Here is an 18,982-nt window from a genome sequence, read left to right on the forward strand (position 1 = left end):
AAAGGATGCCACATTTAAACAGACTGTAAACTAAATAAATGAGAAAGGATGCCACATTTAAACAGACTGTAAACTAAATAAATGAGACAGGATGCCACGTTTAAACAGACTGTAAACTAAATAAATGAGAAAGGATGCCACATTTAAACAGACTGTAAACTAAATAAATGAGAAAGGATGCCACATTTAAACAGACTGTAAACTAAATAAATGAGAAAGGATGCCACATTTAAACAGACTGTAAACTAAATAAATTAGAAAGGATGACACTTTTAAACAGACTGTAAACTAAATAAATGAGAAAGGATGCCACATTTAAACAGACTGTAAACTAAATAAATGAGAAAGGATGCCACATTTAAACAGACTGTAAACTAAATAAATGAGACAGGATGCCACATTTAAACAGACTGTAAACTAAATAAATGAGAAAGAATGCCACATTTAAACAGACTGTAAACTAAATAAATGAGAAAGGATGCCACATTTAAACAGACTGTAAACTAAATAAATGAGAAAGGATGCCACATTTAAACAGACTGTAAACTAAATAAATGAGAAAGGATGCCACATTTAAACAGACTGTAAACTAAATAAATGAGAAAGGATGCCACATTTAAACAGACTGTAAACTAAATAAATGAGAAAGGATGCCACATTTAAACAGACTGTAAACTAAATAAATGAGAAAGGATGCCACATTTAAACAGACTGTAAACTAAATAAATGAGAAAGGATGCCACATTTAAACAGACTGTAAACTAAATAAATGAGAAAGGATGCCACATTTAAACAGACTGTAAACTAAATAAATGGGAAAGGATGCCACATTTAAACAGACTGTAAACTAAATAAATGAGAAAGGATGCCACATTTAAACAGACTGTAAACTAAATAAATGAGAAAGGATGCCACATTTAAACAGACTGTAAACTAAATAAATGAGAAAGGATGCCACATTTAAACAGACTGTAAACTAAATAAATGAGAAAGGATGACACATTTAAACAGACTGTAAACTAAATACATGAGACAGGATGCCAAATTTAAACAGACTGTAAACTAAATAAATGAGAAAGGATGCCACATTTAAACAGACTGTAAACTAAATAAATGAGAAAGGATGCCACATTTAAACAGACTGTAAACTAAATAAATGAGAAAGGATGCCACATTTAAATAGACTGTAAACTAAATAAATGAGACAGGATGCCACATTTAAACAGACTGTAAACTAAATAAATGAGAAAGGATGCCACATTTAAACAGACTGTAAACTAAATAAATGAGAAAGGATGCCACATTTAAACAGACTGTAAACTAAATACATGGGAAAGGATGCCACATTTAAACAGACTGTAAACTAAATAAATGAGACAGGATGCCCCATTTAAACAGACTGTAAACTAAATAAATGAGAAAGGATGCCACATTTAAACAGACTGTAAACTAAATAAATGAGAAAGGATGCCACATTTAAACAGACTGTAAACTAAATACATGAGAAAGAATGCCACATTTAAACAGACTGTAAACTAAATAAATGAGAAAGGATGACACATTTAAACAGACTGTAAACTAAATAAATGAGACATGATGCCACATTTAAACAGACTGTAAACTAAATAAATGAGAAAGGATGCCCCATTTAAACAGACTGTAAACTAAATAAATGAGAAAGGATGCCACATTTAAACAGACTGTAAACTAAATAAATGAGAAAGGATGCCACATTTAAACAGACTGTAAACTAAATAAATGAGAAAGAATGCCACATTTAAACAGACTGTAAACTAAATAAATGAGAAAGGATGACACATTTAAACAGACTGTAAACTAAATAAATGAGACATGATGCCACATTTAAACAGACTGTAAACTAAATAAATGAGAAAGGATGCCACATTTAAACAGACTGTAAACTAAATAAATGAGAAAGGATGCCACATTTAAACAGACTGTAAACTAAATAAATGAGAAAGGATGCCACATTTAAAAATACTGTAAACTAAATAAATGAGAAAGGATGCCACATTTAAACAGACTGTAAACTAAATAAATGAGAAAGGATGCCACATTTAAACAGACTGTAAACTAAATAAATGAGAAAGGATGCCACATTTAAACAGACTGTAAACTAAATAAATGAGAAAGGATGCCACATTTAAACAGACTGTAAACTAAATAAATGAGAAAGGATGCCACATTTAAACAGACTGTAAACTAAATAAATGAAAAAGGATGCCACATTTAAACAGACTGTAAACTAAATAAATGAGAAAGGATGCCACATTTAAACAGACTGTAAACTAAATAAATGAGAAAGGATGCCACATTTAAACAGACTGTAAACTAAATAAATGAGAAAGGATGCCACATTTAAACAGACTGTAAACTAAATAAATGAGAAAGGATGACACATTTAAACAGACTGTAAACTAAATAAATGAGACAGGATGCCACATTTAAACAGACTGTAAACTAAATAAATGAGAAAGGATGCCACATTTAAACAGACTGTAAACTAAATAAATGAGAAAGGATGCCACATTTAAACAGACTGTAAACTAAATAAATGAGAAAGGATGCCACATTTAAAAATACTGTAAACTAAATAAATGAGAAAGGATGCCACATTTAAACAGACTGTAAACTAAATAAATGAGAAAGGATGCCACATTTAAACAGACTGTAAACTAAATAAATGAGAAAGGATGCCACATTTAAACAGACTGTAAACTAAATAAATGAGAAAGGATGCCACATTTAAACAGACTGTAAACTAAATAAATGAGAAAGGATGCCACGTTTAAACAGACTGTAAACTAAATAAATGAGAAAGGATGCCATATTTAAACAGACTGTAAACTAAATAAATGAGAAAGGATGCCACATTTAAACAGACTGTAAACTAAATAAATGAGACAGGATGCCACATTTAAACAGACTGCAAACTAAATAAATGAGAAAGGATGCCACATTTAAACAGACTGTAAACTAAATAAATGAGAAAGGATGCCACATTTAAACAGACTGTAAACTAAATAAATGAGAAAGGATGACACATTTAAACAGACTGTAAACTAAATAAATGAGAAAGGATGCCACATTTAAACAGACTGTAAACTAAATAAATGAGAAAGGATGCCACATTTAAACAGACTGTAAACTAAATAAATGAGAAAGGATGCCACATTTAAACAGACTGTAAACTAAATAAATGAGACAGGATGCCACATTTAAACAGACTGTAAACTAAATAAATGAGAAAGGATGCCACATTTAAACAGACTGTAAACTAAATAAATGAGAAAGGATGCCACATTTAAACAGACTGTAAACTAAATAAATGAGAAAGGATGCCACATTTAAACAGACTGTAAACTAAATAAATGAGAAAGGATGCCACATTTAAACAGACTGTAAACTAAATAAATGGGAAAGGATACCACATTTAAACAGACTGTAAACTAAATAAATGAGAAAGGATGCCACATTTAAACAGACTGTAAACTAAATAAATGAGAAAGGATGCCACATTTAAACAGACTGTAAACTAAATAAATGAGAAAGGATGCCACATTTAAACAGACTGTAAACTAAATAAATGAGAAAGGATGCCACATTTAAACAGACTGTAAACTAAATAAATGAGAAAGGATGCCACATTTAAACAGACTGTAAACTAAATAAATGAGAAAGGATGCCACATTTAAACAGACTGTAAACTAAATAAATGAGACAGGATGCCACATTTAAACAGACTGTAAACTAAATAAATGGGAAAGGATGCCACATTTAAACAGACTGTAAACTAAATAAATGAGAAAGGATGCCACATTTAAACAGACTGTAAACTAAATAAATGAGAAAGGATGCCACATTTAAACAGACTGTAAACTAAATAAATGGGAAAGGATGCCACATTTAAACAGACTGTAAACTAAATAAATGAGAAAGGATGCCACATTTAAACAGACTGTAAACTAAATAAATGAGAAAGGATGCCACATTTAAACAGACTGTAAACTAAATAAATGAGAAAGGATGCCACATTTAAACAGACTGTAAACTAAATAAATGAGAAAGGATGCCACATTTAAACAGACTGTAAACTAAATAAATGAGAAAGGATGCCACATTTAAACAGACTGTAAACTAAATAAATGAGAAAGGATGCCACATTTAAACAGACTGTAAACTAAATAAATGAGAAAGGATGCCACATTTAAACAGACTGTAAACTAAATAAATGGGAAAGGATGCCGCATTTAAACAGACTGTAAACTAAATAAATGAGAAAGGATGCCACATTTAAACAGACTGTAAACTAAATAAATGAGAAAGGATGCCACATTTAAACAGACTGTAAACTAAATAAATGGGAAAGGATACCACATTTAAACAGACTATAAACTAAATAAATGAGAAAGGATGCCACATTTAAACAGACTGTAAACTAAATAAATGAGAAAGGATGCCACATTTAAACAGACTGTAAACTAAATAAATGAGAAAGGATGCCACATTTAAACAGACTGTAAACTAAATAAATGAGAAAGGATGCCACATTTAAACAGACTGTAAACTAAATAAATGAGAAAGGATGCCACATTTAAACAGACTGTAAACTAAATAAATGAGAAAGGATGCCACATTTAAACAGACTGTAAACTAAATAAATGAGACAGGATGCCACATTTAAACAGACTGTAAACTAAATAAATGGGAAAGGATGCCACATTTAAACAGACTGTAAACTAAATAAATGAGAAAGGATGCCACATTTAAACAGACTGTAAACTAAATAAATGAGAAAGGATGCCACATTTAAACAGACTGTAAACTAAATAAATGGGAAAGGATGCCACATTTAAACAGACTGTAAACTAAATAAATGAGAAAGGATGCCACATTTAAACAGACTGTAAACTAAATAAATGAGAAAGGATGCCACATTTAAACAGACTGTAAACTAAATAAATGAGAAAGGATGCCACATTTAAACAGACTGTAAACTAAATAAATGAGAAAGGATGCCACATTTAAACAGACTGTAAACTAAATAAATGAGAAAGGATGCCACATTTAAACAGACTGTAAACTAAATAAATGAGAAAGGATGCCACATTTAAACAGACTGTAAACTAAATAAATGAGAAAGGATGCCACATTTAAACAGACTGTAAACTAAATAAATGGGAAAGGATGCCGCATTTAAACAGACTGTAAACTAAATAAATGAGAAAGGATGCCACATTTAAACAGACTGTAAACTAAATAAATGAGAAAGGATGCCACATTTAAACAGACTGTAAACTAAATAAATGAGAAAGGATGCCACATTTAAACAGACTGTAAACTAAATAAATGAGAAAGGATGCCACATTTAAACAGACTGTAAACTAAATAAATGAGAAAGGATGCCACATTTAAACAGACTGTAAACTAAATAAATGAGACAGGATGCCACATTTAAACAGACTGTAAACTAAATAAATGGGAAAGGATGCCACATTTAAACAGACTGTAAACTAAATAAATGAGAAAGGATGCCACATTTAAACAGACTGTAAACTAAATAAATGAGAAAGGATGCCACATTTAAACAGACTGTAAACTAAATAAATGGGAAAGGATGCCACATTTAAACAGACTGTAAACTAAATAAATGAGAAAGGATGCCACATTTAAACAGACTGTAAACTAAATAAATGAGAAAGGATGCCACATTTAAACAGACTGTAAACTAAATAAATGAGAAAGGATGACACATTTAAACAGACTGTAAACTAAATAAATGAGACAGGATGACACATTTAAACAGACTGTAAACTAAATAAATGAGAAAGGATGCCACATTTAAACAGACTGTAAACTAAATAAATGAGAAAGGATGCCACATTTAAACAGACTGTAAACTAAATAAATGAGAAAGGATGCCACATTTAAACAGACTGTAAACTAAATAAATGAGAAAGGATGCCACATTTAAACAGACTGTAAACTAAATAAATGAGAAAGGATGCCACATTTAAACATACTGTAAACTAAATAAATGAGAAAGGATGCCACATTTAAACAGACTGTAAACTAAATAAATGAGAAAGGATGACACATTTAAACAGACTGTAAACTAAATAAATGAGACAGGATGCCACATTTAAACAGACTGTAAACTAAATAAATGGGAAAGGATGCCACATTTAAACAGACTGTAAACTAAATAAATGAGAAAGGATGCCACATTTAAACAGACTGTAAACTAAATAAATGAGAAAGGATGCCACATTTAAACAGACTGTAAACTAAATAAATGGGAAAGGATGCCACATTTAAACAGACTGTAAACTAAATAAATGAGAAAGGATGCCACATTTAAACAGACTGTAAACTAAATAAATGAGAAAGGATGCCACATTTAAACAGACTGTAAACTAAATAAATGAGAAAGGATGACACATTTAAACAGACTGTAAACTAAATAAATGAGACAGGATGACACATTTAAACAGACTGTAAACTAAATAAATGAGTAAGGATGCCACATTTAAACAGACTGTAAACTAAATAAATGAGAAAGGATGCCACATTTAAACAGACTGTAAACTAAATAAATGAGAAAGGATGCCACATTTAAACAGACTGTAAACTAAATAAATGAGAAAGGATGCCACATTTAAACAGACTGTAAACTAAATAAATGAGAAAGGATGCCACATTTAAACAGACTGTAAACTAAATAAATGAGAAAGGATGCCACATTTAAACAGACTGTAAACTAAATAAATGAGAAAGGATGCCACATTTAAACATACTGTAAACTAAATAAATGAGAAAGGATGCCACATTTAAACAGACTGTAAACTAAATAAATGAGAAAGGATGACACATTTAAACAGACTGTAAACTAAATAAATGAGACAGGATGCCACATTTAAACAGACTGTAAACTAAATAAATGGGAAAGGATGCCACATTTAAACAGACTGTAAACTAAATAAATGAGAAAGGATGCCACATTTAAACAGACTGTAAACTAAATAAATGAGAAAGGATGCCACATTTAAACAGACTGTAAACTAAATAAATGGGAAAGGATGCCACATTTAAACAGACTGTAAACTAAATAAATGAGAAAGGATGCCACATTTAAACAGACTGTAAACTAAATAAATGAGAAAGGATGCCACATTTAAACAGACTGTAAACTAAATAAATGAGAAAGGATGACACATTTAAACAGACTGTAAACTAAATAAATGAGACAGGATGACACATTTAAACAGACTGTAAACTAAATAAATGAGTAAGGATGCCACATTTAAACAGACTGTAAACTAAATAAATGAGAAAGGATGCCACATTTAAACAGACTGTAAACTAAATAAATGAGAAAGGATGCCACATTTAAACAGACTGTAAACTAAATAAATGAGAAAGGATGCCACATTTAAACAGACTGTAAACTAAATAAATGAGAAAGGATGCCACATTTAAACAGACTGTAAACTAAATAAATGAGAAAGGATGCCACATTTAAACAGACTGTAAACTAAATAAATGAGAAAGGATGCCACATTTAAACAGACTGTAAACTAAATAAATGAGAAAGGATGCCATGGAGAGAGATTGATAATGAGCCTCTTGTTGTTGTGTTGTTGTTTCTCCAGATGACACGTTCATGTGTTTCACCAGACATGAGCCCGTAGGTGTGTGTGGAGCCATCATCCCAGTAAGTAGGACCAGTGTTTTGTGTTTGTGTTTGTGACTGTAATAATTATACATGTAGAATCTGCTGGCAGGATGTGCACAAGTAATAAACACATACTACAGCTGTACTACAGCTAAACACAATGACCTGGCAAATAGAAGTGGTCAATTTCACCTACATTAACTGAAAAATGCATGCGCACACACACACGCACCCACCCAACGACCAGAGGTGTACAGTGCAGTGAGTTTACCTTCACTGTATCAGAATCCCCACAGACGATAGCCATGGGACCCAGATACAGTACAGGCCTACACACACACACGCACCCACCCAACGACCAGAGGTGTACAGTGCAGTGAGTTTACCTTCACTGTATCAGAATCCCCACAGACGATAGCCATGGGACCCAGATACAGTACAGGCCTACACACACACACGCACCCACCCAACGACCAGAGGTGTACAGTGCAGTGAGTTTACCTTCACTGTATCAGAATCCCCACAGACGATAGCCATGGGACACAGATACAGTACAGGCCTACACACACACACACCCACCCAACGACCAGGGGTGTACAGTGCAGTGAGTTTACCTTCACTGTATCAGAATCCCCACAGACGATAGCCATGGGACACAGATACAGTACAGGCCTACACACACACACGCACCCACCGACCAGGGGTGTACAGTACAGCAGACTGTTGGAGATTTACAATCGTGATGGATGAACGTCATGTTGGAACCAAAACTCTCCTTTATTCTAAAGACAAGGGAGAATGTTATCGTGCATGCATGTGTGCGTGCGTGCGTGCGTGCTTGCATGCGTGCTTGCGTGTGTGTGTGTGTGCCAAACACAAGAGCCGTTCCTCATGCTTTTAACTGTCAGTGCTGTCACCCCAAAAAACATATTATTCTGTGCCTCAGCTCCAAGGGCATTACGTGTCCCTGGCACATACAGAAATATAACTCTTAGCATGCGTGTTGACAGTCATAGATCAGTGGAGCTGCAGCAATAACGAGATAGTTAAATCAGGTTACGCCCCAAATGGCACCCTAGTACCTACATAGTGCACTACTTTTGACTGAGCACTATAGGCTGTAGTACACTATATAGGGAATAGGGTGTCATTTGGAATGCATTAGAATAAATTATCCCATTATATTCTCAGGTAACATCTTTCTTGAAAGTGAATTTTGAGGTAAATGCAACTTTATTTGGAATGCTACAAAAATGAAGCTTTGAGTTTGGATTGGTTTAAAAAAAAAACTGCATTTTACCTAAGGTTCTAACTTCAACTCCATCTGAGGGTGAAATAAAATCTGGGACATGGACTGGAAATGTAATCCTAATCTCTACCTTTCTTCACAAAGCATTCTCTCTCTTAATCCAACTGAAGTATACCGTTACAGGAACATGACTGTTTACAACTATACATTAAGGTCCCAAATGGCACCCTGCGCCCTATATAAGGCACTACTTATGACCAGGGCCCCCCACTATATGGCAAATAGGGTGTCATTTAGGATGCTCCCTTACAGATCCAAAAACACATCCATATTTCCTTTTTGATGATATTAAGGTCAGATAGCTTGGGGTGGGATGGTGATCCATGTGGGTTAGAGTAAAGGCTATCACATTGCACCGTGTTCACTAGAGTCTAGACCAGACTGGGGTATCATTTCTATTCCTACATTTTGACTGACTGAATGCGGCCGATGGGCTTTCTCTGCTAGCATAAGTATATATCTTCTTATGTTGCTCCGGCAACAAAGGAACAAGCAGGCTGTTGTTCCACTTGGGAGATTATATCATCAAAATGAAATTTATACTGAAGGACGTCGTGTAATTACTAAAAGCACCACTGGCACTCACGCAGACCATGAGTCATCGCTTAGGAAAAACAGGAAGCTTGTTTTTAGGGTTACACATCCCAAAAAATCCCTAATTGTGGCGGGCTGTATCCAAAGCATTGTAAAAGTTAACCATGCTTAAACAGTAAACATTAGGATTCTTACACGTGTTTGCTGTCTAATTTGTGTTTGAGGGTCCGGTTATTTGTTCATTTCTTTCATTAAGTTCTCTGTAGGGAGAAGAACAGGGCAGAGAGAAGAGAGGTTTTTGAAGCAGATTGTTTGAATCATCACTTTATAGAATGACAGCACAACGGTCTTGATTTGCTCTCTAATCAAATCATCACAGTACATCTCTGTACTGAAAGAGATATATCTTGAAAACTTAGCTGCTGACATGCAACAAATAAAGGCATCATATTAACACTGGACTAATGAAGAAAATACTAAAATATCGTTTTTGAGTGAACTATCCCTTTAAGTGTTCAACCTGCCTGTCAAATATACACTTGTTTTGTGTCTCCTAGTGGAACTTCCCCCTGCTGATGTTCATGTGGAAGGTGGCCCCGGCGCTGTGCTGTGGTAACACTGTGGTCATCAAGCCAGCCGAGCAGACCCCTCTCACAGCCCTGCACGTAGGATCTCTCATCAAAGAGGTGAGAGAAACTTTTAAGAAGAACAGGGGCCTCCAACTCCGTTGCTGAAGAGCTATACTGGGTGAGCATGGTGCAGACTGAAGGGGCTGTGATTGGTTGATTATTTGGAATGGTCAGGTGTGCCAGTGTTGGATTGGTTGATTATTTGGAACAGTCAGGTGTGTCAGTGTTGGATTGGTTGATTATTTGGAACAGTCAGGTGTGTCAGTGTTAGATTGGTTGATTATTTGGAACAGTCAGGTGTGTCAGTGTTGGATTGGTTGATTATTTGGAACAGTCAGGTGTGTCAGCGTTAGATTGGTTGATTATTTGGAACAGTCAGGTGTGTCAGTGTTAGATTGGTTGATTATTTGGAACAGTCAGGTGTGTCAGCGTTAGATTGGTTGATTATTTGGAACAGTCAGGTGTGTCAGTGTTAGATTGGTTGATTATTTGGAACAGTCAGGTGTGTCAGTGTTGGATTGGTTGATTGTTTAGAACAGTCAGGTGTGTCAGCGTTAGATTGGTTGATTATTTGGAACAGTCAGGTGTGTCAGTGTTAGATTGGTTGATTATTTGGAACAGTCAGGTGTGTCAGCGTTAGATTGGTTGATTATTTGGAACAGTCAGGTGTGTCAGTGTTGGATTGGTTGATTATTTGGAACAGTCAGGTGTGTCAGTGTTAGATTGGTTGATTATTTGGAACAGTCAGGTGTGTCAGTGTTAGATTGGTTGATTATTTGGAACAGTCAGGTGTGTCAGTGTTAGATTGGTTGATTATTTGGAACAGTCAGGTGTGTCAGTGTTAGATTGGTTGATTATTTGGAACAGTCAGGTGTGTCAGTGTTGGATTGAAAGTAAAGCCGGCACTCTCTGTAGCTCTCCATGATCGGATTTGGAGAATCTTGCATTGCAATGAAGAGAGATATTATATTATTATATATTATATAACTATATAACTATCCTTTATAACTGGACAGAAAAACAACAGGCGGCAGGGTAGCCTAGTGGTTAGAGCGTTGGACTAGTAACTGGAAGGTTGCAAGTTCAAACCCCCGAGCTGACAAGGTACAAATCTGTCGCTCTGCCCCTGAACAGGCAGTTAACCCACTGTTCCTAGGCCGTCATTGAAAATAAGAATTTGTTCTTAACTGACTTGCCTAGTTAAATAAATAAAAAATCTATTGGTCCTCCTCAGGACACATTGACTATTACGTCTGTCGCCCAGGAGACTCACCTGAGGTCAAACTATAGACCCTTCTCCTATCCTTTCCTTTCCTTCCTTCTGTCCTGTCCTTTTCCTCCCTCCCTCTCATCTCTCCTCATCCTCTCCTTTCCTGTTCTGTCCTGTATTGTCCTTTTCCTCTCCTCTCCTCTCCTCTCCTCTCCTCTCCTCTCCTCTCCTTTTCGCTCCTCTATTACAAACATCTTGATCTTTCCCTTTACTCTGCTCCTCATGTCGGGGCTCAGGAGAGCAAATATCAATGTCTTCAGCGTAGATCCTACATCAAAGGCAGGGGATTACCCCACCAATACAGTGTGTGTGTGTGTGTGTGTGTGTGTGTGTGTGTGTGTACAGTATGAAATGAGACTGTAGTAGTGCCTCGCAGGTCATGAGACGTTTGGTTTCAAACCTATTTGGCTTCTCTTACCGGCCATTAGTCCAAATGATCCCGGGCTGTTTTATACCCAGAGGAAAGCCCTGGTCTTATGTGATTAGACCAGTTCGCTTTTATCATGTCGACGGTAATGATTTTGAAAGGGAAAGAGTTCTGCTTCTAATCATTGGGTATATGAGAGTTGTTCAGCCAATCAAAGACGACACTGGAAATTGAATAGAAAAAAAGACTTATTTATTATATATATATAAAATAAAAAGCACCAGAGTAACTCTCTCATACTCACACACTGTGCTCCTTAAAGGGACATTTCACTCTTAAATGAAAGTTTGTCCTATATTTCCAGACCTTGAGAGTAGTCCAATGTTAAGGTGAAACCATGTCCCACAACATGGGTTTTGTGTGTAGATCCTGATAACTTTGATTTAAAAGTGTAATGTATCTTTAACTCATCCATGTTGACTGGGTTAAGAAGTAGCGAGTAGCGTACCTTATTCCCTTGCACATGGTTCTGATCACTAACATTGGTCGTCGGGTTGCCATGATAGGCCGGTTTCCCCCCCGGAGTGGTGAACATCGTGCCAGGGTTCGGCCCCACAGCAGGTGCAGCCATTGCTAGCCACATGGGCATCGACAAAGTGGCGTTCACGGGTTCTACAAAGGTACGTGCATGTTTGGAAGTATGCATAATGCTGGAAGCGACTGGCAAACTGGTTGGAGGATTGTTTTTTTTTTGTAACTGTTCAGTATTTATTCCAAAATGAACATACCTGGGTTCAAGTAGTATTTTTCTTTCAAATAGTCTGCCTGGAGTGTCAGATGGGTGGGGTTTGCACTTTTGGGACTAGTTTGTGTGTTCCATTGTGCCAGACAAGCTCAATCAAGTGCAGCTAAAGTATCCAAAGGAAACAAATACTATTTGAACCCAAGGCTGAAAATAAATTATTTTTCAGAGCCAAGAGGGGTACAGGATTGTAAAAGAAACACACTAAAATGTTCAGAAATATACTGAGGGTTTTATAATAAATGTCACATTTATTTGACACTTGTTTAAATGTTGGTATCTCTCTCATTTCGGCATGCAGTACATGTATTCATTAACAATCTGTCTCACCGATACCAGTCCCTCGGGCCCTATCAAATCCCAATGTACATTTAAAAATAGTATTTGTTTGAACTGAATGTGCCATATGACACATTGTTATATGACTTCCCCCTGTGATCCGTCCTCGCCCTGTTTGTCTCCCCAGGTAGGCCAGTTGATCAAAGAGGCCGCAGCAAAGAGTAATCTGAAAAGAGTGACCCTGGAGCTGGGTGGGAAGAACCCCTGCATTGTCTTTGCTGACTCGGACTGTAAGTGATGTGGTTTCTGTCTCTCTATTAAACCAACAAGGCAGAGAGAGAGAACAAAGACAGCAGCTCTGCTCGGCGCAGAGGAAAGGCCTTTGACACAGTGTGTGTGATCAACAGTGTGCTTGTAAGCAATAGAGATGGAGACTGATTGCGAACTGTGTGATGGTTATCATGACGGACATTGTATCATCGTGGCTCCTAGCCTATCCAACATATCAACAATATAATATGATAACCCAGCGGGCTAAACTGGTTGCAATGACGTCTTTACAACGTCTCTGAAAACGTCGTGGTCAGGTTGTATACAGGTTGTAAAGAGACAGGGTTTCTTTTAAATGTGTTTGTGACCAGAAAAATACATGTTTACCTGGCTCTAATCTTGTTATCTGACGTCTCTACGACCAGAAACCAAGTTTACAACCAGAGAATTATGTCATTATCATGCCAAATCTTGCCCTCAGGGAAGATGTGGCCAATTGTTATGTTATTACTCTGAGGGACTCTTAGGCATTTGGCGACAGCCTTCGTCAACATCTATCCTATGTTCACTAACAGTGCAGTTGGCAGTGGAGGAGACCCAAAAGGGAGCCTTCTTCAACCAGGGCCAGTGCTGCACGGCCGCGTCGCGTGTCTTCGTGGAGGAACAGGTCTATGAGGAGTTTGTACGCCGCAGCGTCGAGAGTGCCAAGAGTATCGTCATAGGAGACCCCCTGGACCCACGTACATCACACGGACCACAGGTGTCTCTTCTCTCCTCTCCCCCTCTCTTCACTCTTCTCTCCTCTCCCCCTCTCTTCTCTCTTCTCTCCTCCTCTCCCCTCTCTTCTCTCTTCTCTCCTCTCCCCCTCTCTTCTCTCTTCTCTCCTCCTCTCTTCTCTCTTCTCTCTTCTCTCCTCCTCTCCCCCTCTCTTCTCTCTTCTCTCCTCTCCCCCTCTCTTCTCTCTTCTCTCCTCCTCTCTTCTCTCTTCTCTCTTTTCTCCTCCTCTCTTCTCTCTTCTCTCTTCTCTCCCCCTCTCTTCTCTTTTCTCTCCTCCTCTCCCCCTCTCGTCTCTTTTCTCTCCTCCTCTCCCCCCTCCCCCCTCTCTTCTCTCCTCCTCTCCCCCTCTCGTCTCTTTTCTCTCCTCCTCTCCCCCCTCTCGTCTCTTTTCCCTCCTCCTCTCCCGCTCTTGTCTCTTTTCTCTCCTCCTCTCCCCCTCTCTTCTCTCTTCTCTCTTCTCTCCTCTCCCCCTCTCTTCTCTCTTCTCTCCTCCTCTCTTCTCTCTTCTCTCTTTTCTCCTCCTCTCTTCTCTCTTCTCTTTTCTCTCCTCCTCTCCCCCTCTCGTCTCTTTTCTCTCCTCCTCTCCCCCCTCCCCCCTCTCTTCTCTCCTCCTCTCCCCCTCTCGTCTCTTTTCTCTCCTCCTCTCCCCCCTCTCGTCTCTTTTCCCTCCTCCTCTCCCGCTCTTGTCTCTTTTCTCTCCTCCTCTCCCGCTCTTGTTTCTTTTCTCTCCTCCTCTCCCCCCTCTCGTCTCTCTTCTCTCCTCCTCTCCCCCCTCTCGTCTCTCTTCTCTCCTCCTCTCCCCATCTCGTCTCTTTTCTCTCCTCCTCTCCCCTCCTCGTCTCTTTTCCCTCCTCCTCTCCCCCTCTTGTCTCTTTTCTCTCCTCCTCTCCCCCTCTTCTCTTTTCTCTCCTCCTCTCCCCCCTCCCCCCTCTCTTCTCTCCTCCTCTCCCCCTCTCGTCTCTTTTCTCTCCTCCTCTCCCCCCTCTCGTCTCTTTTCCCTCCTCCTCTCCCGCTCTTGTCTCTTTTCTCTCCTCCTCTCCCCCTCTTGTCTCTTTTCTCTCCTCTCCCCCTCTCGTCTCTCTTCTCTACTCCTCTCCCCCTCTCGTCTCTTTTCTCTCCTCTTCTCCCCCTCTTGTCTCTTTTCTCTCCTCCTCTCCCCCTCTCGTCTCTTTTCTCTCCTCTTCTCCCCCTCTCGTCTCTTTTCTCTCCTCCTCTCCCTCTCTCGTCTCTTTTCTCTCCTCCTCTCCCCCCTCTCTTCTCTTCTCTTTATTTTCTTCTGGCGCCTCTCAGACAGGTGTTTGACAGGTGTTTCTCTTTTCTCTCCTCCTCTCCCCCCTCCCCCCTCTCTTCTCTCCTCCTCTCCCCCTCTCGTCTCTTTTCTCTCCTCCTCTCCCCCCTCTCGTCTCTTTTCTCTCCTCCTCTCCCCCCTCCCCCCTCTCTTCTCTCCTCCTCTCCCCCTCTCGTCTCTTTTCTCTCCTCCTCTCCCCCCTCTCGTCTCTTTTCCCTCCTCCTCTCCCGCTCTTGTCTCTTTTCTCTCCTCCTCTCCCGCTCTTGTTTCTTTTCTCTCCTCCTCTCCCCCCTCTCGTCTCTCTTCTCTCCTCCTCTCCCCCCTCTCGTCTCTCTTCTCTCCTCCTCTCCCCCTCTCGTCTCTTTTCTCTCCTCCTCTCCCCTCCTCGTCTCTTTTCCCTCCTCCTCTCCCCCTCTTGTCTCTTTTCTCTCCTCCTCTCCCCCTCTTCTCTCCTCTCCCCCTCTCTTCACTCTTCTCTCTTCTCTCCTCTCCCCCTCTCTTCTCTCTTCTCTCCTCCTCTCCCCTCTCTTCTCTCTTCTCTCCTCTCCCCCTCTCTTCTCTCTTCTCTCCTCCTCTCTTCTCTCTTCTCTCTTCTCTCCTCCTCTCCCCCTCTCTTGTCTCTTCTCTCCTCTCCCCCTCTCTTCTCTCTTCTCTCCTCCTCTCTTCTCTCTTCTCTCTTTTCTCCTCCTCTCTTCTCTCTTCTCTCTTCTCTCCCCCTCTCTTCTCTTTTCTCTCCTCCTCTCCCCCTCTCGTCTCTTTTCTCTCCTCCTCTCCCCCCTCCCCCCTCTCTTCTCTCCTCCTCTCCCCCTCTAATTTCTTTTCTCTCCTCCTCTCCCCCCTCTCGTCTCTTTTCCCTCCTCCTCTCCCGCTCTTGTCTCTTTTCTCTCCTCCTCTCCCCCTCTCTTCTCTCTTCTCTCTTCTCTCCTCTCCCCCTCTCTTCTCTCTTCTCTCCTCCTCTCTTCTCTCTTCTCTCTTTTCTCCTCCTCTCTTCTCTCTTCTCTTTTCTCTCCTCCTCTCCCCCTCTCGTCTCTTTTCTCTCCTCCTCTCCCCCCTCCCCCCTCTCTTCTCTCCTCCTCTCCCCCTCTCGTCTCTTTTCTCTCCTCCTCTCCCCCCTCTCGTCTCTTTTCCCTCCTCCTCTCCCGCTCTTGTCTCTTTTCTCTCCTCCTCTCCCGCTCTTGTTTCTTTTCTCTCCTCCTCTCCCCCCTCTCGTCTCTCTTCTCTCCTCCTCTCCCCCCTCTCGTCTCTCTTCTCTCCTCCTCTCCCCCTCTCGTCTCTTTTCTCTCCTCCTCTCCCCCCTCTCGTCTCTTTTCCCTCCTCCTCTCCCGCTCTTGTCTCTTTTCTCTCCTCCTCTCCCCCTCTTGTCTCTTTTCTCTCCTCTCCCCCTCTCGTCTCTCTTCTCTCCTCCTCTCCCCCTCTCGTCTCTTTTCTCTCCTCTTCTCCCCCTCTTGTCTCTTTTCTCTCCTCCTCTCCCCCTCTCGTCTCTTTTCTCTCCTCTTCTCCCCCTCTCGTCTCTTTTCTCTCCTCCTCTCCCTCTCTCGTCTCTTTTCTCTCCTCCTCTCCCCCCTCTCTTCTCTTCTCTTTATTTTCTTCTGGCGCCTCTCAGACAGGTGTTTGGATAGCAGAGCAGACACAGTTTGTCAGAAAGTCTCCACTGACACAGAGCAAGCCGTCCAAACTCCACAACCCTTAGTCATTGTGCCTGTGATACCGCCAGTAGAAATAAATCTCAAATTTGTCAACTTACAGCAAAATGCTCAAATATGGGGCAACAGACAGTATACAGTATTCAATACCAATACCAGATCAATGTGGAGCTATATACAGGAAGTACCAATACCAGATCAATGTGCTACTATATACAGGAAGTACCAGTACCAGATCAATGTGGAGCTATATACAGGAAGTACCAGTACCAGATCAATGTGGAGCTATATACAGGGAGTAGCAGATCAATGTGAGGCTATATACAAGGAGTACCAGTAGAGGTAGATATGTACATAAAGGCAGGGTAAAGTGACTAGGCATCAGGATAGATAATAAGAGTAAAATTAAGAACAGAGTAACTGCAGCATGTGTATACATGTGTATATATAGTCTAGTGAGTGTGTATATATAGTCTAGTGAGTGTGTATATATAGTCTAGTGAGTGTGTATATATAGTCTAGTGAGTGTGTATATATAGTCTAGTGAGTGTGTATACGGTGTGTGTATATGTAGTCTAGTGAGTGTGTATATATAGTCTAGTGAGTGTGTATATATAGTCTAGTGAGTGTGTATATATAGTCTAGTGAGTGTATATATAGTCTAGTGAGTGTATATATAGTGTGTATATATAGTCTAGTGAGTGTGTATATATAGTCAAGTGAGTGTGTATATATAGTCTAGTGCAGGGGTGTCAAAGTCAAATGGACGGAGGGCCAAATAAAAAAAATCAGCTACAAGACGAGGGCCGGACTGTTCGAATGTTCATTGAAAAATTTTTAAATGACGCATATAGTCTAGTGAACCTAATTGAACCTACTGAAAACCTAACAAATATATTACAATATGATCAGATAAATAAAGCAATATTTTCTTATGGCTCTGTCAGTAATCTTTAATTTTCAACAGACACAAAAGACAAATTTCCTTTATATAAATATCCCCATAACATGAACATTAAATGAAAGAAACCGGTATTCAAGGCACCATCAGTAGACTATATTTTCTATTTTAGCAAAAGTGGGCTAAATTTACTTCAAAGAAAAAACAATAATAGCAATTTTCTATCATCCACTCAACTGAAATATTTTTAAAATATAATTGGATTGAAATACAAAAAAATAAAGTGCAAAAATCTATTAATCAAAAACAACACTTTGTTTAAGGAGAAGTAACATGCAGTGAAAACAAATATTAAATTTTAACTTTTAAACTTGAACTGAGTAAAAACTCTAAATATGTGATTGCACAGTAATGTTCACTTGTTTGAGGTTGAGGGTGATACTTGGTGGTGTCCCATCTTTTCCACAAGTTCATCAATGTTCGGGGTAAGGCTCTGAGCTGAAGAAATCCTCAGAATTGAGTGGAGGTGTTCAGCAGTAAGTCGACTTCTGTGTGATGTTTTGTTCAGGTTCATCAAAGAAAACAGTTGTTCACACAGGTATGTGCTGCCAAACATAGACAACGTTTGAGCAGCCTGGATGCGCAGCTGGGGCATTGTGCCGGGGAGGAAACGGGCGAACTCCGCAGCACCCACTGCCGCATATTTTGCCCTCAGTGCATCATTGCATTGGAGGTCAATCAACTCCATTTGGAGGTTTGGTGGTGAGCTTTCCACGTCAACAGCAAATGGGTTACCGAGCAGTTCCAACCTGCTTTTTTGTGCTTCAAAGTCAGCAAATCGGCGTCGAAAGTCAGCGGCAAGCATACCTATTTTATCAGCCAACTGTGTGCTCGGGAACGCACTGGTAGAGAGCTTCTCTTTCATGGTCTGGCAGCTGGGAAAGTGGCTCAAATTTTCTTTCCGCATCTGCGTCTCCCACAGAGTCAGTTTGGTTTTAAATGCCTTCACTGTACTGTACATATCAGAGATGACACGATCCCGACCCTGCAGCTGCAAGTTTATTGCATTCAGATGACTCGTAATGTCACACAGAAAAGCCATTTCACACAGAAACATTTCGTCTCGGAGTTGTGTTGTGTCTTTCCCTTTGCTGTCCAAGAACAGACAAATCTCCTCACGAAGCTCGAAACATCTTTGAAGCACCTTTCCCTGGCTT

The 18,982-nt window shown here is 39.6% G+C and overlaps 1 protein-coding gene across 1 annotated transcript in view; it reads left to right on the forward strand.

Moving 5' to 3' along the window:
- The window catches only part of LOC110511357 (retinaldehyde dehydrogenase 3), a 44,893-nt gene that overhangs the window by 11,522 nt on the left and 14,389 nt on the right, over positions 1-18,982 (forward strand). The window contains exons 5-9 of the mRNA XM_090239179.1: positions 7,674-7,735; positions 10,097-10,225; positions 12,372-12,485; positions 13,074-13,176; positions 13,732-13,916. Of these exons, the coding sequence (XP_090095305.1) occupies positions 7,674-7,735; positions 10,097-10,225; positions 12,372-12,485; positions 13,074-13,176; positions 13,732-13,916 (593 nt within the window). The remainder of the gene's footprint in view (positions 1-7,673; positions 7,736-10,096; positions 10,226-12,371; positions 12,486-13,073; positions 13,177-13,731; positions 13,917-18,982) is intronic.

This window comes from Oncorhynchus mykiss, chromosome 6 (assembly GCF_057628025.1).
Source record: "Oncorhynchus mykiss isolate SJ-2025 chromosome 6, ASM5762802v1, whole genome shotgun sequence".
Lineage (NCBI taxonomy): Eukaryota > Metazoa > Chordata > Actinopteri > Salmoniformes > Salmonidae > Oncorhynchus > Oncorhynchus mykiss.